The 20,566-nt window shown below is 44.8% G+C and overlaps 1 protein-coding gene across 1 annotated transcript in view; it reads right to left on the bottom strand.

The window, feature by feature from the left end:
• CNTNAP2 (contactin associated protein 2) overlaps window positions 1–20,566 on the bottom strand; it is a 2,213,955-nt gene that overhangs the window by 156,583 nt on the left and 2,036,806 nt on the right. Inside the window, exons 20-21 of the mRNA XM_061165994.1 lie at window positions 20,311–20,547; window positions 11,164–11,297 (exon numbers count right to left, since the gene is read on the bottom strand). Of these exons, the coding sequence (XP_061021977.1) occupies window positions 11,164–11,297; window positions 20,311–20,547 (371 nt within the window). The remainder of the gene's footprint in view (window positions 1–11,163; window positions 11,298–20,310; window positions 20,548–20,566) is intronic.

Here is a 20,566-nt window from a genome sequence, read left to right as displayed (position 1 = left end):
GGGTGAGCCTGGGACTCTTGATGGCTCTCAAAAGCAACAAAGAGGCAACAGGGTGAGCGGTGACCAGCCCTTGCATGGGTTGGGGGTGGGGTCTGGTTATATGGGTTCTAGATAGGAGTCTGTCTGCTGTGAGCACTGGGATCTAATTGGTCACCTGGAAGTCCTCTATCTCTGTCTTCCCATCTGTTTAGTGGGCTAGTAGTACCAGAGGCTCCCAACTCACAAGGCTGAACATCCCAAACAAAGATACATATGGGTATATTGAACATCACATAACATGATGGCTCAGGCCCTTTTGGTACAGACAGAATTTCTCCTGGCTTGAGGAAGCTACTTGGAACACCTTACAACTGAACAGTTCTCCACATCCAAAAAATGGTGCCCCCATCAATGTTTCATGTTCATGAACATACATGGCTCCCTTATAAGTCCATAATTGAATTACTTTTCATTTTTCTGCCATTAAGATTTCTCCAACAATTTTTGTGGAAATCTATTTTTTATCATGTTGACCCACAAAAAGCCAAACCTAGTTAGTGTATACAACTCGATGAGTCTGGAGTTAAGTATATGCCCATGAAACCATCACCACAATCTATGAATTTCTTTTGTTACAGTAGCTAATAGAACCCCAACAAATACACAAATGAGTACTTTGAAGCAGAGTGCTTCAAAAAAGCAGAGAGATCATGATGGTGTGATCACTTACCTAGAGCCAGACATCCTCGAATGTGAAGTCAAGTGGGCCTTAGGAAGCATCACCATGAACAAAGCTAGTGGAGGTGATGGAATTCCAGTTGGGCTACTTCAACTCCTAAAAGATGATGCTGTGAAAGTGCTGCACTCAATATGCCAGCAAATTTGGAAAACTCAGCAGTGGCCACAGGACTGGAAAAGATCAGTTTTAATTCCAATCCCAAAGAAAGGCAGTGCCAAAGAATGTTCAAACTACTGCACAATTGTACCCATCTCACATGCTAGTAAAGTAACGTTCAAAATTCTCCAAGCCAGGCTTCAGCAATACGTGAACCGTGAACTTCCAGATGTTCAAGCTGGTTTTAGAAAAGGCAGAGGAACCAGAGATCAAATTGCCAACATCCAATGGATCATCAAAAAAGCAAGAGAGTACCAGAAAAACACCTATTTCTGCTTTATTGATTATGTTAAAGCCTTTGACTGCGTGGATCACAGTAAACTGTGGAAAATTCTGAAACAGATAGGAATACCAGACCACCTGATCTGCCTCTTGAGAAACCTGTATACATGTCAGGAAGCAACAGTTAGAACTGGACATGGAGCAACAGACTGGTTCCAAATAGGAAAAGGAGTACGTCAAGGCTGTATATTGTCACCCTGCTTATTTAACTTATATGCAGAGTACATCATGAGAAATGCTGGGCTAGAGAAAGCACAGGCTGGAATCAAGATTGCTGGGAGAAATATCAATAACCTCAGATATGCAGATAACACCACCGTTAAGGCAGAAAGTGAAGAACTAAAGAGCCCCTTGATGAAGGTGAAACAGGAGAGTGAAAAAGTTGGCTTAAAGCTCAATATTCAGAAAACTAAGATCATGGCATCCGGTCCCATCACTTCATGGCAAATAGATGGGGAAACAGTGGAAACAGTGGCTGACTTTATTTTTCTGGGCTCCAAAATCTCTGCAGATGGTGATTGCAGCCATGAAATTAAAAGATGCTTACTCCTTGGAAGGAAAGTTATGACCAATCCAGACAGCATATTGAAAAGCAGAGACATTACTTTGTCAACAAAGGTCCATCTAGTCAAGGCTATGGTTTTTCCAGTAGTTATGTATGGATGTGAGAATTGGACTATAAAGGAAGCTGAGCACCTAAGAATTGATGCTTTTAAACCGTGGTGTTGGAGAAGACTCTTGAGAGTCCCTTGGATTGCAAGGAGATCCAACCAGTCCATCCTAAAGGAAATCAGTCCTGAATATTCATTGGAAGGACTGATGCTGAAGCTGAAACTCCAATACTTTGGCCACCTGATGCAAAGAGCTGATTCATTTGAAAAGACCCTGATGCTAGGAAAGATTGAGGGCAGGAGGAGAAGGGGACAACAGAGGATGAGATGGTTGGATGGCATCACCGACTCAATGGATATGGGTTTGGGTGGACTCTGGGAGTTGGTGATGGACAGAGAGGCCTGGTGTGCTGCGGTTCATGGGGTCGCAAAGAATCGGACGTGACTGAGTGACTGAACTGAACTGAACTGAAGCAGAGTACTGACATAACAGAAACATAAAATTTACAGCATATCCTGCAGTATGGATATTAGGGCTGGAAAGATGGACAACACAGATATGCAATAAAATGCTTTATAAAGCTGTCATCTCACGTAACCTGGAAGACAGGCTTTGCCTGTGACCTGTGGATTTTAGGAAAGTGCTTGGAAAAAGCCAGAATGGTCACAGTTATGAGTTGCTTCTTGCTGCTCAAGTCAAGAAAGAGATAAGTTCAGAAAAAACTGACCAGTGTCCAAACATCAATGGAAGGGATAGAGAAAAGTCCAAAAATTTACAGTCTCACACCAGAGAATAAGAAATAAAACTGCAAAAGGCTTTGACTAATGAAGGCACAGTTAGATTTTCCAGCTCAGCAAAGTAACTCAGCCCCATGGGTGAAGTTAAAATTAAAAGTCTTTCTCCCCCACATAAGTCTTTTGTTTCAGATGGCCATGGCCTTCAGAGAGAGGCATGGTTCTGGGGAAGTGAGTAATTATGTTGGTCCAAGAGCCATGCCTAGGAAAGAATGTAGGGTTATCTACTGGTACAAGAAACTGAGCAGAAGTGGATAGGTCAGAAGCCAACTCAGGTTTTGAAGGAATTATATAGGCAAAGAAACCACGGGTCTGGCCTGCAGAGGCTTGTGAGTATAAAACAACCCTCCGAGCCACTGACATCTGCAGGAAATGGTCCCTGGAAGCCACACAGCTTCAAGGAATGCATTATCATTGTCGCTCATGGCCAAGGGCGGCCACAGGGGGTCCTCAGAGTGTCTGCGTGCCTGCCAAGTCCCTTCAGGTGTGTCTGACTCTTTGCAACCCCATGGACTATAGCCCACCAGGCTCTTCTGTCCATGGGATTCTCCAGGCAAGACTACTGGAGTGGGTTGCCACGCCCTCCTCCAGGGGTTCTTCCCAACCCAGGGATCGAACCTGGGTCTCCTGCACTGTGGGTGGATTCTTTACTATGTCAGCTACCAGGGAAGCCCTAGGAAACCCTATTACAGTGTGGTTACAGATCACAGGACTGTCCTCTTTAAAAAATATATCTGACACGAGGTAGACTTTCAGTGGGTTAAACCACTGACATTTTAGGGTTGTTACAGCAACTGGTGTTATCCTGGGGTCTGTGTCTTTTTCTTGATCCCTGGAGTTTAGAATGCACTGTGTGCTGCTATTGTTGGTAAACTCTGACCATTTTCTAGGATTCATATTCAATATACCACTCAATTAGCAATTGATACAACAGTTTTTATACAATTTTGTTGACGTTATGATTAATAGCGGGTAAGAAACTGATCACATTGAAGAGATGAAATTCAGTGACTTGGAGGAATATTTGTTTTGAAGACCCCTGGAGAAAACAACTGAAGTCATGTTGTTCATCGTATAACAGTCTGGGGGCCTGATCATCATTTGTTTTGGAGGATTTAGAATTATTATTTTTTTTTAAGAAAGTCCTTATTTTACTTGCAGAAAATCTGTTAGCTTCTTCCTGGCAAAGATAGGAGGGCCCTCCAGTTAGATGGAAGCCAAAATGATACATCTTTACCATCTGTTCATTTGATTTTTAGAGAAAATGAACTCTAAATATCTGTGCCAGAGACCATATCCCTGAACCCTCCATGTATAACCTCCAGAAATCCCCACGTATGTGATAGTCATTCAAAGAAGACGTGGTTAATTCATTTTTTTTTTTTTTTTTTGAGCTAATTTTACCTTTGGATCAGGCCAGGATATCAGAAAACCATGTCATTTGGGCCCTTGTCCTCTTCATCTCCCATCACCCTGTTCTACCCTACTGACTGCAGACTTGTTTGGGCTGAAATCCATTTTTAAGTGATGCTTGACTTTCCCAAGGAAATGCTACATCAAGCAGGTTTGTGAAAAACACATTTGTTGTAGAAACACCGCTGAAGGCCCTGTACACCACGTCTCTTGGGACCCATTATATAACAGAGGGACGAAGGGCCTTCAGCTATCACTGTTTTGTTAAAAATCTGAAGAAATGTAGCAAAATGCCAACATTTTTAATGTCTGCATGGTGGGTCTGTAGGTGCATGTTTTATTATTCTCTGTGCTTTTGCATATTTTTGAAGTTTTTAGTAATGAGAACATTATCACTCAATTTCTAACTGGCCAGAGATATCCACTTCCAAAATGTTATGGCCACCCTCCTGGACATTGCTGCATTAAGTGATTTGGTTAAGAGCATGTGGAAGCCTTAAGGTGTGATGGACTTAGGTTCATCTAGCTTTTTCCACTCACTGCTTCCTAACTTTGGGTGATCTACAGCATACTCTGAGCAGGAGTTTCCACATCTGTAAGATGGGTACATTCCTCATAAGCCTCTTGTGACGACTCAGTGAGAGAATGCGTGTCAAGTGCTAGCACAATGCCTGGACCACTGTCAGCCCCAATAAACGTTGAGTTACCGTCATGCATGTGATGTTGCCAAGTGAACCGTGATATGGGCAGCTTGCTATGCCAGTAAATACAATCCATTGTAGACAAAAAAAAGAAAAGGATGATAGAGTAAGAAAAATTTCAATTCTCTACAAGAACTGGTACATTTTGCTCTTATGAGCTATGGACTTCTGGCCACTAAGTTCCAAGCCAAACTTACACACATGGATAAGACCTGACCTGAGTGACTGTATTCTACTCCCTCCTTGTCTTGGGGCCCTACTTTTTGTGACTTACTATAATCCTCAATTTCATTTAGCTCTTGTGCTTAGTCACTCAGTCATGTCTGACGCTTTTCGACCCTTGGATTGTAGCCCACCAGGCTTCTCTGCTTAAGTGTCATTTTCTCCTCCCTGGGGATCTCCCCGACCTAGTAATCGAACCCACATCTCCTGCGTCTCCTGCATTGCAGGCACATTCTTTACCTGTATGTACTCCCTATAAGAGTGCTGCATTCAATATCCCAGCAAATTTGGAAACTTCAGCAGTGGCCACAGGACTGGAAAGGTCAGTTTTCATTCCAATCCCAAAGAAAGGCAATGCCAAAGAATGTTCAAACTACCACACAATTGCATTCATCTCACATGCTAGTAAAGTGATGCTCAAAATTCTCTAAACTTCAACAGTATGTGAACCAAGAACTTCCAGATGTTCAAGCTGTATTTAGAAAAGGCAGAGGAACCAGAGATCAAATTGCCAACATCCTCTGCATCACAGAAAAAGCAAGAGAGTTCCAGAAAAACATCTACTTCTGCTTTATTGACTATGCCAAAGCCTTTGACTGTGTGGAGCACAACAAACTAAGGAAAATTCTTCAGGAGAGGGGAATACCAGACCACATGACCTGCCTTTTGAGAAATCGGTATGCAGGTCAAGAAGCAACGGTTAGAACTGGACACATAACAACAGACTGGTTCCAAATCAGGAAAGGAGTACGTCAAGGCTGTATATTGTCACCCTGCTTATTTAACTTACATGCAGAGTGCATCATGAGAAATGCCATGCTGGATGAAGTACAAGCTGGAATCAAGATTGCCGGGAGAAATATCGATAACATCAGATATGCAGATGACATCACCCTTACGGCAGAAAGCAAAAGGGAACTGAAGAGCCTCTTCATGAAAGTGAAAGAGGACAGTGAAAAAGCTGACGTGAATTTGAACATTAAAAATCTAAGATCATGGCATCCGGTCCCATCACTTCATGGCAAATAATAGGGAAACAATGGAAACAATGAAAGACTTTATTTTCTTGGGCTCCAAAATCACTGCAGATGGTGATTGCAGCCATGAAATAAAAGACACTTGTTCCTTGGAAGAAAAACAATGACAGACTGAGATAGCATCTTAAAAAGCAGAGATGTTACTTTGCCGACAAAGGTTCATCTAATCAAAGAATATGGTTTTTCCAGTAGTCATGTATGGATGTGAGTTGGACCATAAAGAAGGCTGAGCACTAAAGAATTGATGTTTTTGAACTGTGGTGTTAGAGAAGACTCTTGAGAGTCCCTTGGACTGCAAGAAGATCAAACCAGTCAATCCTAAAGGAGATCAGTCCTAAATATTCATTGGAAGGACTGATGCTGAAGCTGAGATTCCAATACTTTGGCCACCTGATGTGAAGAACTGACTCATTGGAAAAGACCCTGATTCTGGGAAAGATTGAAGGCAGAGGGAGAAGGGGACAACAGAGGATGAGATGGTTGGATGGCATCACCAACTTGATGGACATGAGTTTGAGAAAGCTCTGGAGTTGCTGATGGACAGGGAGGCCTGGCGTGCTGCAGTCCATGGAGTTGTAAAGAGTCGGACATGACTGAATAACTGAACTGAACTGAACTCCTTATAAACCACCTTAGATACCCTGTGCAATGTGGTTGGGATGAAAGGAAGGAATGAAGAAGGAAGGGAGAAGCCAGAGATGGCAGGCAGGAAGGAAAGTTAGAAGAAAGGATTCACAGCATAAGACTTTGAAGTCGTTCCTTGTAATGTTCAGTTCTTAGATGCATGTTAACTGGCATGTATTTTCATCAGATACAGTGTTTTTTTCAGGTGCTCTCTGCCTGCTCAGGGTTTGTTTTACATCTGACTGGCATTAGCCTTTAGCTACTATCACTGGTGCGACTGTGAGTTTTCGTAAATGATGCCACTTGAGGGTTGTCACGGGCCCTGGTTCATGTTGCCATCTGATAACTCCGAGAGTCAGTTCTTCATTATCTATGTGGAGATTGGGCACTTTGTTTTTTGGCAGCAAATGTTTCATCCAAGGTCAATTTCCCTCAAGTGCTCAGCACCATTTCAGACAGTGTGTGCCCAGGGAATGCAAATTAATTTAATGTTAGCTTTAGCCAAACCCAGCTAGGAAAGCCAACCTGCTTTTAAAAACACTATAAATGTTGATAAACATCATCTAAATTATATGATGTTTGTATATGTAAAAACATAAAATTTCACCTTAATTACAAAGGCGTCATTCCATAGCACTTTAAATTCATCTTAGACTTATTTTTGTTCTTTGATTAGAAGTACATTTCAAGTTAAAATTATTTACATATATTTGTCATTATATTTTATTATAACTGGGGGTTATCAGAATAGGTGGAGGATACATGTGTTTTGTTTTTTAAATTCACTCAGTCATGTCTGACTCTTTGCGACCCCATGGACTATACAGTCCATGGAATTCTCCAGGCCAAAATACTAGAATGGGTTGCCTTTCCCTTCTCCAGGGGATCTTCCGAACCCAGGGATCAAACCCAGGTCTCCTGGTATTCTTTAGCAGATTCTTTAGCAGCTGAGCCACAAGGGAAGCCCAAGTATACTGGAGTGGGTAGCCTATCCCTTTTCCAGCAGATCTTCCCAACCCAGGAATTGAACCAGATATGTGTTTTATGTTTTTGTTCAATTATAAAAATGCAACACACATTAGTAATAAGAAATGAGGAAATATAGAAAACTCTAGAGGAAATGAAACCATTTATAATCCTTTACACAGAAATAATCATGATTAACATTTCATTATATCGTTCTCCACGCATTCTTGAGGTTGTAGAAGTTCTCAAGATGGATTTATAGATTGTCCCCAGGAAAGAAAAAAATTAAGAGTGTTTTCTTTGGAGTTCTAAAGGTACACCTGGAGTTATGTCCACACTCAACAGGCTCCCCTGCCTGGAAGAAAGCAGGCGGTGGACCCAGGGAGCCCGCCAGATCCGCAGGTCTGAAAGGAGGCATCATGTGCTTTCTTCCTCCATCGCGCCCACCTTTGCTTTCCATCCGGGCCGAGAAAGACCAGAGTCCTCCAGACCATGACGTCTGTCCAGGCTGGATTCAAGTGGGTGATGGCGTCTGGCTTTCTAAACATGTCCAGAAATCTCAGGGCAATTGCACCCCACTGTGTGACAGAATTGGGGCGGGCAGGGCTGTCCAACCCCGTGGCCACAATGTCTATGACTGAACTTGCTCCAAGCCTTTTCTTTTTTTAAAAAAGATGATTTGTTTATTTATTTTTGGCTGTGCTGGGTCTTCACTGCTGTGCGGGCCTTTCCTCTAGTTGCGGTGACCAAGGGCCCCTCTCCAGTTGCAGTGACGGGCTTCTCCTTGCAGTGACTTCTCTCGCTGCAGAACACGGGCTCTCGGGTACGTGGGCTTCCGTAGCTGCGGCTCCCCGGCTCTAGAGCACAAGTGAAACAGTCGTGGCTCACGGGCTTGGTTGCCTCGAGGCACGTGGGATCTTCCTGGATCAGGACTGAATCCATGTCTCCTGCATTGGCAGGTGGATTCTTTACCACTGAGTTGCCATGGAAGCCCTGCTCCATGTCTTTTAGAATGCTTCCTGCTTCTGTCTCCTTTACCTCAAAGTGTTATTCGGTCAGTGTTTTTTATCCTCATCCTTGTCTTCCTTTTCCTGGAACTCTAGTCCTGTTCCTTGCAGGACTCTCCCCCAAATTCCCCACTCTGATCATGAGGTCTGATTGCAGACCATCAGTCACTGCTCCCTGCTCCTCATGATAGGGTGAGTGTGGGACCCCAGCCTGGCCAACCAGAGACGTCCCCTGGGTTTTTAAAATGAGAACCGAGACACTAGGAGACCCTCCTTCTGATAGCAAAACTGGGAAGACACGGGCTCAGGACTTCAGTGTCCGGGTCCCATGATGTGTGGAAGATGGAGCCTGCTGCAAGAAGAGTTAATTCAGTTGTCAGAGGGAGGTGGGCAAGCAGAGATGATGGGGGGAGAGAGAAGAGAGAGAGGAGAGGCACTCACTGGAGGCCTAGTCTTTGTTTGAATCCTCTAGGCCCCCTGGATTCTGTTTCCAGATTGTGGTTTTCCTCTTCTTTCCTTTCTTTTATAACCTACACTAGGAATTTCCCCTACAAATGAATTCTGAGTTTGGTTTTCTGTCATTTGCAACCAGAAGAACCCAGAGCAATAGCAGCAGACCCCACCTCCCCCGGCCTTCCTCCGTGCCCTGGACTCTGCAGGCCTCTGGCTGCTGCATTGTCTGGACTTCTCGGCCTCTCCCTGCCTCAAAAGCCCAAGTCCTTAAAATAGTCCACCCCTTTCTCTTTCTTCAGGGCAATCTGATTCACTGCAGCAGACAGCAGTTCTGATTTAGCTGATGTCTGTTCTTCAAGAGTTTCTGGTTGGTTCCAAAGATTTCCCAGTTGGTGGAACTTGCCAGAAGGGAGGCCTTCTTGACCTACTTTGCTCCAGACTCTCATCTGGGGAATTGTACCCAGAAACGGAATTATTTAGCTTATCACCTGGACTCTCCTCGCCCACTCACCCAGCCCTCATCTTTGCTGAAGTTCCTCAACCCACAGGGCTCAGCCCCAACACACTTTCTTTCAAAATTCCACAGGGGAATCAGCTGTCTTCCATGACACTGTCCTTCAAGCTGACTGCTGAGCTTTTTTGACTTTTAATGTTATTTTGCAATGGCGAAATGGCAAGAGAATCACTTTCTTTGAGAGAGGTGACAGATGGCATAGTTTAAAATAAGTGAATGAGTCTAATCAAAATCCAGTAAACACAATGTTGGTAGAATGGTATAAAACCATTCGTATCCTATAACGGTATAATCCATACTAATTCTGGACTTGCTGTCTTTTCTGAATCAGACTTGAATTTGCAGTGAAGGATGGGGGTGGTTTACTCTGTAAGTAATCTGTAGCACCTGCCGTGTGCCAAGCACTGCGCTGGGCTCAGCGACTCTCCGTCTCTACGAGAGAACCTTATTTACACTCCGTCTGATTGACTGCCCAATAAGCTGTTTCTGCACGTTGTCATTTCCCTAGGAAAGGCCTCTCCTGAAAACGCTCTCTAGCATTTCCTGCTAAAGGCCAAGCATAAACTCCATATCGCATTATGAATTTGAGATCCACCAGGGCTCAAAAATAGACGGGCCCTGTGCCTCTTCTTTGCAACCTGAACTTCCCACGGCAACCAGCCGAATCTGAATGAAGTCGGAGAGGCTACTGAGTCCCTGCCAAAAGGCACTCCGCTCAGCCGACAAAACAGTGTCACCCTGCCGTTCTTCTTCCTGACAGCTATCTATTTTGAACTCCTTCTGGAGAACGCAGTGACAGTTCCAGCCTTGATCTTTGGCTCAGTTCCCGGGGAGACCTCCTCATGCCATGTTTTATTCATGGTGTCTCCCAGGCTGTCTTCTTCATTGTAAAACTCAGTGGTGGGGGGCGAGGGGGGAGGGACAATCAATGAACCTGAAATAAAATTTGACTGTCATAATAAAACTATCCCTTTGTGTACAAAAAGCCCACAACCAGAGTCTGAGATGCTGGGGAAGGTATGTGTATGGAGGATGTTTAAGGCAAAGCACCTATAGAAGGAAAAAAAACAGTTATTCACACTGCACTGGAGTCGTGAAGGATGTAGGTCAGATAAACCAAAATAACCTTTGCTGGGAAATGTGATAAGCCTCAGACATCTGAGACCATGGAGGGTAAAGATGCTGCAATGGATAAAAGCAGAAGGCTGATAGATGTGCAGGCCTACACACAGGAAAAGCTATGAAGAATATATAGAGCAAACATTTATTCTACCTTCTCCCGAGAAATCTCTTCTCCATCAACACCGTCATTGTCTTTCCTGTACCAACTGCATATCTTTCTACGTCACTGGCTAGCAATTTGTAGAAGAATGTATCAGAAGCATCTCTTCCACCTGCCCCAACCACCCAAAACAAAACCAAAAAAAAAAAAAAAAAAAACCACCCTAAAACAACAGCCAAGTATGACAGAGGGAGAAGGAAATGGCAACCCACTCCGGCATTCTGGCTTGGAGAATCCTGTGGACAGAGGAGCCTGGCTGGCTGCCGTCCTTGGGGTTGCAAAGAGTTGGACATGCCTGAGTGATGGAGCACTCACTCAAGTGCAACACAGGGCGGAGGCCACAGCGCTGCCTCACAGCGACAGATGAGTGACACGTGCATACCTTGAGAGTGACGGTCCTCTCACGACGGGTGATGTTAACGCTGTGGGGCTGGCCGTTGGCCATGCTCCGGTGGTCCACATCAATGTTATAGGGCTCCCGGGTGCCACCCAGGTTGTACCGGATCTGGAGGCTTCCTGCATAGAGAAAAGGAAAGAGACTCAGTCATTTCTCTGCTCTGGATTTCATATTAACATCATGCCCCCAGCCTTGGGGGCTTGTCTCCATTAAACGTGGCTTTGATGTCCATCAATATGATCGCCGTTCTGCATTCTGAGCCACCAGCTCAGAGGTGCAGTAATCCATAAAGGTCCATGGCACCAGGCTCACGCATGCTGACAGTCTACCAATTATGGGCCATCCGTGACCATCATCTCCAAACTGAAGCAGCAAACGGTATAAATGATCCACGTGTGGCGTGTGTTTGGGAAGGCAGGATGAGAACATATACACGATACAGGACCGTGGAGACAGGCCCCACAGAATACTCTGTAAAATAAAATATAAATGCAGGATGCCAGGATGGTCTCACGCCATCAGCAAAGTGGGACATTCACCATATAAAAGAATCCTGAGCATAGAGTATTAAAAGTAAACATAATTTACAAAAGATAAATTCATGGCACTTTGGGTGGCTTCACTGAGACCAAGAAAACAGAGCAAAGGATTTTATTCTAGGTTAGAGACCTCATCAATCCAAACGCAAATCGATAAAAAGATGGGTCCTCACTGCCTCTCAGCTGTTGTGCACTTTGCCTCAACAAATTTTTCTTTTTATCCTCTTTCTTGCTTCCCCCTGATGGCAAGTAGTATTCAGAAAGACTAATATAATATTCTAGGGCCTGCTTTTAATTAATCTGTACAGCAAATGTAGCTTTTATTTCTTATTTATGATTATTTAAAGGCATCAACTTTTTATCTCATATTTCCACTCAAATTGGAATCTTCGTGTTAATAGCTTTTGACATCTCAGAGCTTAAAAATGGAGCCAGTAATTTAGCAAGAGTGTGGCTAACTGTAAATCACCCCAGAGATTCTTTCTTGCCTCTTTCATTTTCCTTCCAGAGGAACAAAACTAATATTCTGATTTTAAGTTGTGAAATAGCACATGGTAATTAAAACTTAGGAAGTAAACAGAAAAGTAAAAAAGAAAGTCACTGGGAATGCCACCATCCAGAGATAACTACTCTAAATATTTGGCCAGATCTCCTCTCAGGTAATTCTCACACCCTTATATGGATGTGAAAGTGAAAATTGAAAGTGAAGTCACTCAGTGGTTTCCGACTCTTTGAGACCCCATGGACTGTAGCCTACCAGGCTCCTCCGTCCATGGGGTTTTCCAGGCAAGAATACTGGAGTGGGTTGCCATTTCCTTCTCCAGGGGATCTTCCTGACCCAGGGATTGAACCCAGGTCTCCCACATTGGAGGCAGACTCTTCACCATCTGAGCCACCAGGGAAGTCCCTTATATGGATGTAAACCAATGCAATTGATTCTGAACACTGCCTTTCCTTAGCACTACACGTGTTCTTTAAAATATGGAACTATGTCCCTGGAATTGAAAGAAACATCCATCAGACCAATCATGAATTACTTGCATTTCCTTTTTTATTTTTTTGCTTTCTGAACAAATCTGACAAGCCTTCACTATTTCTGAGTTTTCTCTTAACACCTGACCCTAGATTGCTTTATAGCATTTCAACCAAGTAATTGCAGACTTCTGTTTCCTAAACATGTCTAAGTTCACCCAGTCTGCCCCATCTCCACAACCACGGGGCCTCCGAGGGCACCTAGAACGCCTGGTGTGGTTCCCTTGGGAGCCCGCCCCTCCATGCAGAGCTCCTGCCCCGGCCCCGGGCCTCTGTGCCGGCCACTCCCCTGACGGCCATCACCTGGACTTCCCCTGCATCCACTTCGGCCTGGATCACGTGGCCACTCTTCACCCCACTTCACTCTCAGGCAAGCCCCCTGTTTCTCTGCTCTCTTGCTACTTGTCCATTAACGGGGATGTCTCACTGGAACCTCAGCTAACAACATATGAGAAACCAAACTCTTGAACTTCCTCTCCTAAAACACCATTTCAACACAATTTCCCCACATTTCAGTTAATGGACATGTTATCCTTCCTGCTATTTCTGCCTAAAAACCCTGACTCCCCTCTTGCTCCTGTATTACACGTATGATCTGTCAGCAAAGCTCCTTGACTCTGTCTTCAAAACATGCCCTGAATCTTACCTTTTTCATCACCTCTGTGTCTATTCCTGGGCCAAGCCACCCTTGTCTTCTGCTTGGATTACTGTACTAGCCTTCATACTAACTAACCTGCTTGCCTCTGCCCTTCCACCACGTCTCCCCAGCCCAGTCTAGTCTCCTAGTCTCCATCCCTATTCTCCTCTGCACACGGAAGGCAGAGCTGTCCTCTGCTCAGGAACCTTCCTTGGCTTCCTATCCCATAAAGAAGGCTGAGCACAAAAGTATTGATGCTTTCCAATTGTGGTGCTGGAGAAGACTCTTGAGAGTCCCTAGGACTGCAAGGAGATCAAACCAGTCCATCCTGAAGGAAATCAACCCTGAATATTCATTGGTAAGACTGATGCTGAAGCTGAAGCTCCAATACTGTGGCCACCTGATGAAAAGAGCCTATGCATTGGAAAAGACCCTCAAGCTGGAAAGATTGAGGGCAGGAGGCGAAGAGGGGCAACAGAGGATGAGATGGTTGGATGGCATCACTGACTCAACAGACAAGAGTTTGAGCAAACTCCAGGAGATAGTGAAGGATGGGAGAACCTGGTGTATTACAGTCCAGGGGGTCCCAAAGAGTTGGACACAGCTTAGTGACCAAACAACAACAACAATCTCACTCTGAGTCTTTATCCTGGCCAGCCAGGCCATTTGTGATCGTCCCCATTGTCTCTGACCCAGCCTCTCATTACTCTCCTCCTCGCTCACTCCTCACCTGACCACACAGGCCTTTCTGCTCTCTCCACAGATGCCAGCATGTTCCTGCCTCTGCACTTGCTGGTTCTTCTGCCCGGGCGCTCGTTTCCCAGCTATCTATCTGCATGGATGAGCCCTCACTCCCTTTAGATCTTGCTCAAATATTATCTTCTCAGTGATTATTTCTGTGACTTCCTTATCAAAAGCACAATTTACCTACTGCTTTCCTTTTACCAGCCCCCTCACTTTTCTGCTTTATTTTTCCCTCATGATAGTTCTTTCCATACAACATACTACAGACTGCACTTCACTTATTTATTGTCTGTCTTCTTCTGTTCAAATGTAAGTTCCACAAGAGTAAGAATTTTTGTTGATATCGTTTTTTAAAAAAATATTTTACTCTTTATTTATTTATGTGGCTGTGCCAGGTCCTAGTTGCAGCATGTGGGATCTATTTTGCTGACCAGGCATCAAACTAGGACCCCTGCACTGAGAGACTGGAGTCTTAGCCACTGGCCCACCAGGGAAGCCCCTGGTTATATTCTTCATGACTTAGTTGCCAGTGTCTAGAATAATGCCTGATACAGAGTAGGTGATGAACAAATACTCACTGAGTGAATGAACAATGGTTTCCCTGCTTCTTCTTTCCCATGTTTTCTTTGCAGAGTAATCTTTTCAAAATGCCTAATTAATTAGTTGTCTGGTTCACATAAAGCTCTTCAAATGTTCCAGTTGCTTACAGGATAAAGACATACGTTTTTAACATAGCTGATGATGTCCTGACTGAAAGGTTGCCAGTTAGTTTGCTTTAAAATCAAGTCATTTACCTTCTCACTGTTTACAGTCAAGCTACCTTGCACTTGGCTTATTCCCTAGAAAAACTCTTCTCCCTTCCTCAGGACCTTTGAACACGCCACGCCTTTTTCCTGAGCTGCTTCTCATCCCACCACTCAGTGATTTACCCTAGTTCTTCTTTACTGAAATGGCATTAAAAACAACCGATTGCTTGGCAGTGAAGGAGATGATTAGGAAAGCTGTGTGGCTCTATGCAGGGAAAAACAAGTCGACTGTCTTCAGTTTGTATTTTCCACTTTACTTCTGGTGCTCTGACTTTGTGTGATCACAGCCAGCTTTCCTTCCTTCCTTCTTTCTTTTTTTTAACTGGTGACATTTAAATTTTTAATTGGATAATTGCTTTACAATGTTGTGTTGATTTCTGCCATATTTCAACATGAATCATCCACAAGTATACGTATGTCCCACCCTCCCTCCCACCCCCCTACTCCCCCACTCCATCCCACCCCCCACTCCCTCCCACTCCCCCACTCCATCCCATTCCCCCACTCCATCCCACTCTAGGTTGTCAGAGGGCACTGGGTTGACTCCCTATGTTAGATAGCAACTTCCCACTGGCTGTCTACTTTACATATAGTAGTGTATATGTTCGGAGAAGGCAATGGCAACCCACTCCAGTACTCTTGCCTGGAAAATCCCATGGATGGAGGAGCCTGGTGGGCTGTAGTTCATGGGGTCTCGAAGAGTCAGACACGACTGAAGTGACTTAGCAGCAGCAGCGTACATGTTTCAATGCTACTCTCTCAATTCGTCCCACCCTTTCCTTCCCCTGCTGTGTCCACAAGCCTGTTCTCTACATCTGCATCTCTATTGCTGCCAGGCAAATAGGTTCATCAGTACCATTTTTTAGACTATATATATATATATATATATATATCTCCAGTTTTAAAAATATATAGCTGTATTCATTCATCATTTAAATATTCACTTCTTTAGAATATACTTATGTAGTGCCCTGTGCAAAGCACCATGGAACCAAGTTTTAAAGGTCCAGAAGTGGACTGCCTGGCTGGTTATAAGTGTGATGTCCACTTCTATGACAGACACCCACCTCTCACCCTTAGTACAGTCCAGGTCGTGCCTGATCTGGGGATACAAACAGAAGTAAGACAGGGCTCTGCCTTTGAGGCTGAAAGTCAGAGGGACCAGTAATTATGCCAAAAAAAAAAGACAAAAGACAAAACAACAAAACCCTAGACATTTTTCTCCCTACTGTCTCTTTGTCATTGATCCCTTTATGTTTTCCAGCTCATTAAAATCAGTATTAAGTTGTTTTCATTATTTTCTCTCTTTTCTGGCTTTCTTGGACTTTGTAAAAATGATTTAAAATTTCTCTAACTGCTTCGCTTAATGGCATTGGAAATGATTTGCTTTGAGGAAAAAGATGAGTTGGACCTTAAAATTTATATATAGTGAACATCTATAAACAGGAATGGCAATATTCTGGAATAATAAAATTTAAATAATATACTTATTTCTTTCAAATAATAGCACAAGAGACCCACTAAATGATGGGAAGGAGGATATTAATATTTGTTCATTAAAATAAAATATTATTAAGATGGAGAGACACTTCACGTCCTGCAGCTCACGTTTATCTCCCAAGTGAATTAAAGCAGTTATAAGGGACTGCTCTTTTATTGGCTGCAGCAAATAATGTGCTTAACAGATTTATTCTCTCCTGGCCATCATCATTGCCATCAGCAAACACTCACAGAGCACCTGCTGTAGGCAGGAGACAGAGTGTGGGGCCTTTCATCCTGCTGGGAAGACAGGATGTATTTATAAGAGAGACGGGTAACCACACAGAGCACTAAAAGCCAAACAAATGACAGTGAAAGTAAGTGTGATCGGAGTTGAAAGGAAGGAGCAGTCATTGCAAGGATGTGAGACTTGATCTGGGTCCAGAATAAAAGGCAGGCATGAAGCTACGGAGGAAGATGGAGCTTTTCCAGACAAGGGAAACGGAGTGGGCACCTGGGCAGACGTCCTTGGGGTGCTTGGGGAGTAGAGAGTTCCCAGAAAAGGAAGTATAGGGGTGTGTGGCCTCAATATGTGGGAAACCGTAGACTCCATCAGTGGACTCTGGGTAATTACTGCTAACACACGCACACACACATGCACGTGTGTGTATTATTGTTGTTGTTCAGTGGTTAAGTTGTGTCCATGGACTTGAGTTGCCCACCATGGACTGCAGCATGCCAGGCTTCCCTGTCCTTCACTATCTCCTGGAGTTTGCTCAAACTCTTGTCCATTGAGTTAATGATACCATCCAATCATCTCATCCCCTGTCGTCCCCTTCTCCTCTTGCCCTCAATCTTTCTTAGCATCAGGGTCTTTTTCCAATGAGTCGGCTCTTCCCATCAGGTGGCCAAAGTATTAGAGTGTCAGCTACAGCATCAGTCCTCCCAATGAACATTCAGGGTTGATTTCCTTTAGGATCGACTATACACGCGTGTGTACAGTGCATTACACTCACTAACTCATTTGACTTTCACAACACTGCTCTGGGGGAGTCACTGCGTTGCAGAGGAGGAAACCGAGTCTCGGTGTGGCTCATGACTGCTCCAGACCCCACAGTCTGCAAACACGGGAGCAGAAATCAAATCCAGACGTTCTGGTTCTGCACACTGAGCTCTCACCCGGGAGCCTGGTGGGTCCTGATGGGAGGTGGTGGGACTAGGGACCCCTCCTGCGGCTTCTGGCTGTTTAGTAGGGGTGCTGTGTGTGAAGGAAGACCTTTTCTGGCTGAGGAGGATGGGGTGATGGGGAGCAGAGTGATGGTGGGAACGGAGCCTCCTGGGGACATGCTGAGGTGCACCTACCCGGACGAGGGGCCCTGGGGTGCCAGGAGCAGGCTCCCCTCAGGCCTTGGCAGACTTGCAGGAGGAGAGGGCCGCTGGAGTCCCTGGGCGGGCAGCCTCCCAAACACAACCTCATCCATCTGCCCAGGTGCCATTCACATACAACGTGCCGTGTGTGCCACAACACGGGTCAGGAGGCACTGAATAGAAGGCATTTGCCAGGAGGGTAGCAGTGGGGAAGTGAAGGAGGGGCCGCTCGGGAAGGACATGGTTAGAACAGGACCCACAGGACTTGTTGGGAATAGACCCACAGGAGGGGGAAGGATGGAGTGGTCATGATGACGCCAGGCTGTGTGTTTCGTGTCTTAGACGCGGCAGCACTGTCAGAATCAGGGGGCTGGGGAGGTTCCAAGAGCATTGAGGACAATGCAGCTCCCAACACATCAAGTTTGAGAGATGCCAGGGCATCTAGCTAAGACTTTTTATTTATTACTTTCTTTATTTTGGATATTTTGGCTTAGTCCTCATTGATTTCTTTTCCCTGAATGAGTTGCTCAAATTTTGTCTAGCTTCAAATATCAATTCATAAAATATGCAGTATCTGGAGTGTGAAAAGCCAGATTTTCAGCAGCAATTGAGGATGGCTTTGCAATCACTAGAGAGAAGCTGACTGTCTATACTTTGCAAATGCCCCATGTGTTCTAGAGATCTCTGCAGCAGAGAAAGAGCCCTGGAGAGCTCTGGGTCCAGGTTCAGGAACACCAGCTGGTTGTGCCATCACCGGCCAAGTGTGCAAAGCACTGAACCTCTCTGCAGTCCACTCTGTCACCTGCAGAAAGAGGGTAGAATGGACTGTACCTTACAGTGTGTGCTCTTGGGAATTCATGTGTGTGAAACACTTAATATAGCTTCGGGCTTCCTTACATGGGAGCCATTAGTATGGAAACATTAGTCAAAGCCTTTGCATGTGACGAATGCCCATAAACACACATGTGAGCGCTTGCAGGTGCTGGTATGGTCTGTGGGGCAGTGAGTTACTGGAGAGAGTTGGGACCAGATGGGAACGTCGCAGACAATACAGGAGCAGATTTGAGGAGCAGACAATACAGCATCTACTGGGGAGTCTTCATGACATTCCTGATGAGCTAGAGCTGACAGCCAGCCTCCCTGCCCACCGAGGAGAGGCTGGGACACAAGGGTGGAGAACATCAGTGGATTAAACAGCTATTTAATCTGATGCAGAAGAAAGAAACGTGTGAAATCCCGGGGAGCAGGAATTGCACAGTTTTCTGCTTCTTTACTTCCTGATTTTCCTTACTACTTTTTTCTGATGAGAACAGTGACAGTTGCTTATTAAGAGCATTTGACATAGGTAGAAACTATTACCTGGGAGAAACAATTCAACTATTGCAACAGAGATACTTTGTGCTCACATTATTGTCTTTTTTTCTATCCATCTTTTTACAGAACTAAACCAATATTGGGGCTGCCCTGGTGGCCCAGATGGTTAAGAATCTGCCTGCAATGTGTGAGACCAGGGTTTTATCCCTAGGTAGGAAAGATCCTTTGGAGAAGGGCATGGCAACCCATTCTAGTATTCTTGTCTGGAGAGTTCCGTGGACAGAGGAGCTTGGCTGATGTTTTACAGTCAAGGCTTTCTCATGCCTTTTTTTTTTTTTTTTTTTTTTGGCTTGACATAATATCATATGAAATTTTTCATGTCTTTACTTACTCTTCACAAATATTTTTCTTAATGGCTACATAGTATCCCATAAACAGTGACTTCCTTTGACTAACCATTTAACTAAAATTGAACTTCTAGGTCCTTACCAATTCTTACTATCATAAATAACATTATAAACCATGATGAACATCTTCATGCTGAATCTTTGTCTGATTTTTGGCTTATTTCTTCAGAAATAATTTCTGAAAGGGAAAATCCTAAGGAACATTTTTTTTTCCCACCTATCTTTCAAACCTAGTGGCTCAGCTGGTAAAGGATATGCCTGCAAGGTGGGAGACCTGGGTTCAATCCCTGGGTTGGGAAGATCCCCTGGAGAAAGGAAAGGCTACCCACTCCAGTATTCTGGCCTGGAGAATTCAGTCCATGGAGTCACAAAGAGTCAGACACAGACTGAGTGACTTTCACTTTCAAGCTGAACTGGGTTAATAAGAATCATTATTAGATCCCATGGAAGAAAGATCTTGGTATTTAAGATGCTAGGACCCTGGAATAGCTGTCCAGGGAGGCTGCAGAGCTTTCATCACCAAAGAGCAAGACCACAGAGAGGAAGCCTCCATGTCTACAACCTGTTCAATCTCCCTGGGAAATGAGAGACACGTGCTCCTTGACACACCTGAATATTTTCATCTGTAAAAAAGAGATCTTAAAGCTTCAAGGGTCTTAGCACTCCTGTTTTCAGAGAGGAAACGGGTCCTGGGTGTTTGGTGTGTATGTGCCTTACAACCGCTTAGCCGTCTCCTAGAGCCGGACCATAAGCTCATTTGTCCCCCTACACTGAACGGGCAGAAGGCTAGGGACCCCCGCCCTTACCGGTGGGTTTGACGAGCGCCGCCAGGAAGTCGGTGGTGAAGGAGCTGACGTAGAGGAGGATGCAGGGCGCCTTGGTGGTGCTGAAGCTGAAGCGGATCTCCTCGCCCGCCAGGTCCGGGACTCCGTTCTGCGGGTCCGGAGAGTTCTCCGATCTGCCGCCGGACTCCCGGGCCCCGATCCCGGGCGCTTGGAAGTTATACCGCAGCCACATCCCCTCTTCAAAAAACGCACCCACGTCTGCCGAGAAAGAAAGGGG

Source organism: Dama dama, chromosome 18 (assembly GCF_033118175.1).
Source record: "Dama dama isolate Ldn47 chromosome 18, ASM3311817v1, whole genome shotgun sequence".
NCBI lineage: Eukaryota > Metazoa > Chordata > Mammalia > Artiodactyla > Cervidae > Dama > Dama dama.
Note: the sequence above shows the minus strand (reverse complement) of the source record. Positions and strands in the feature narration are given on the sequence as shown.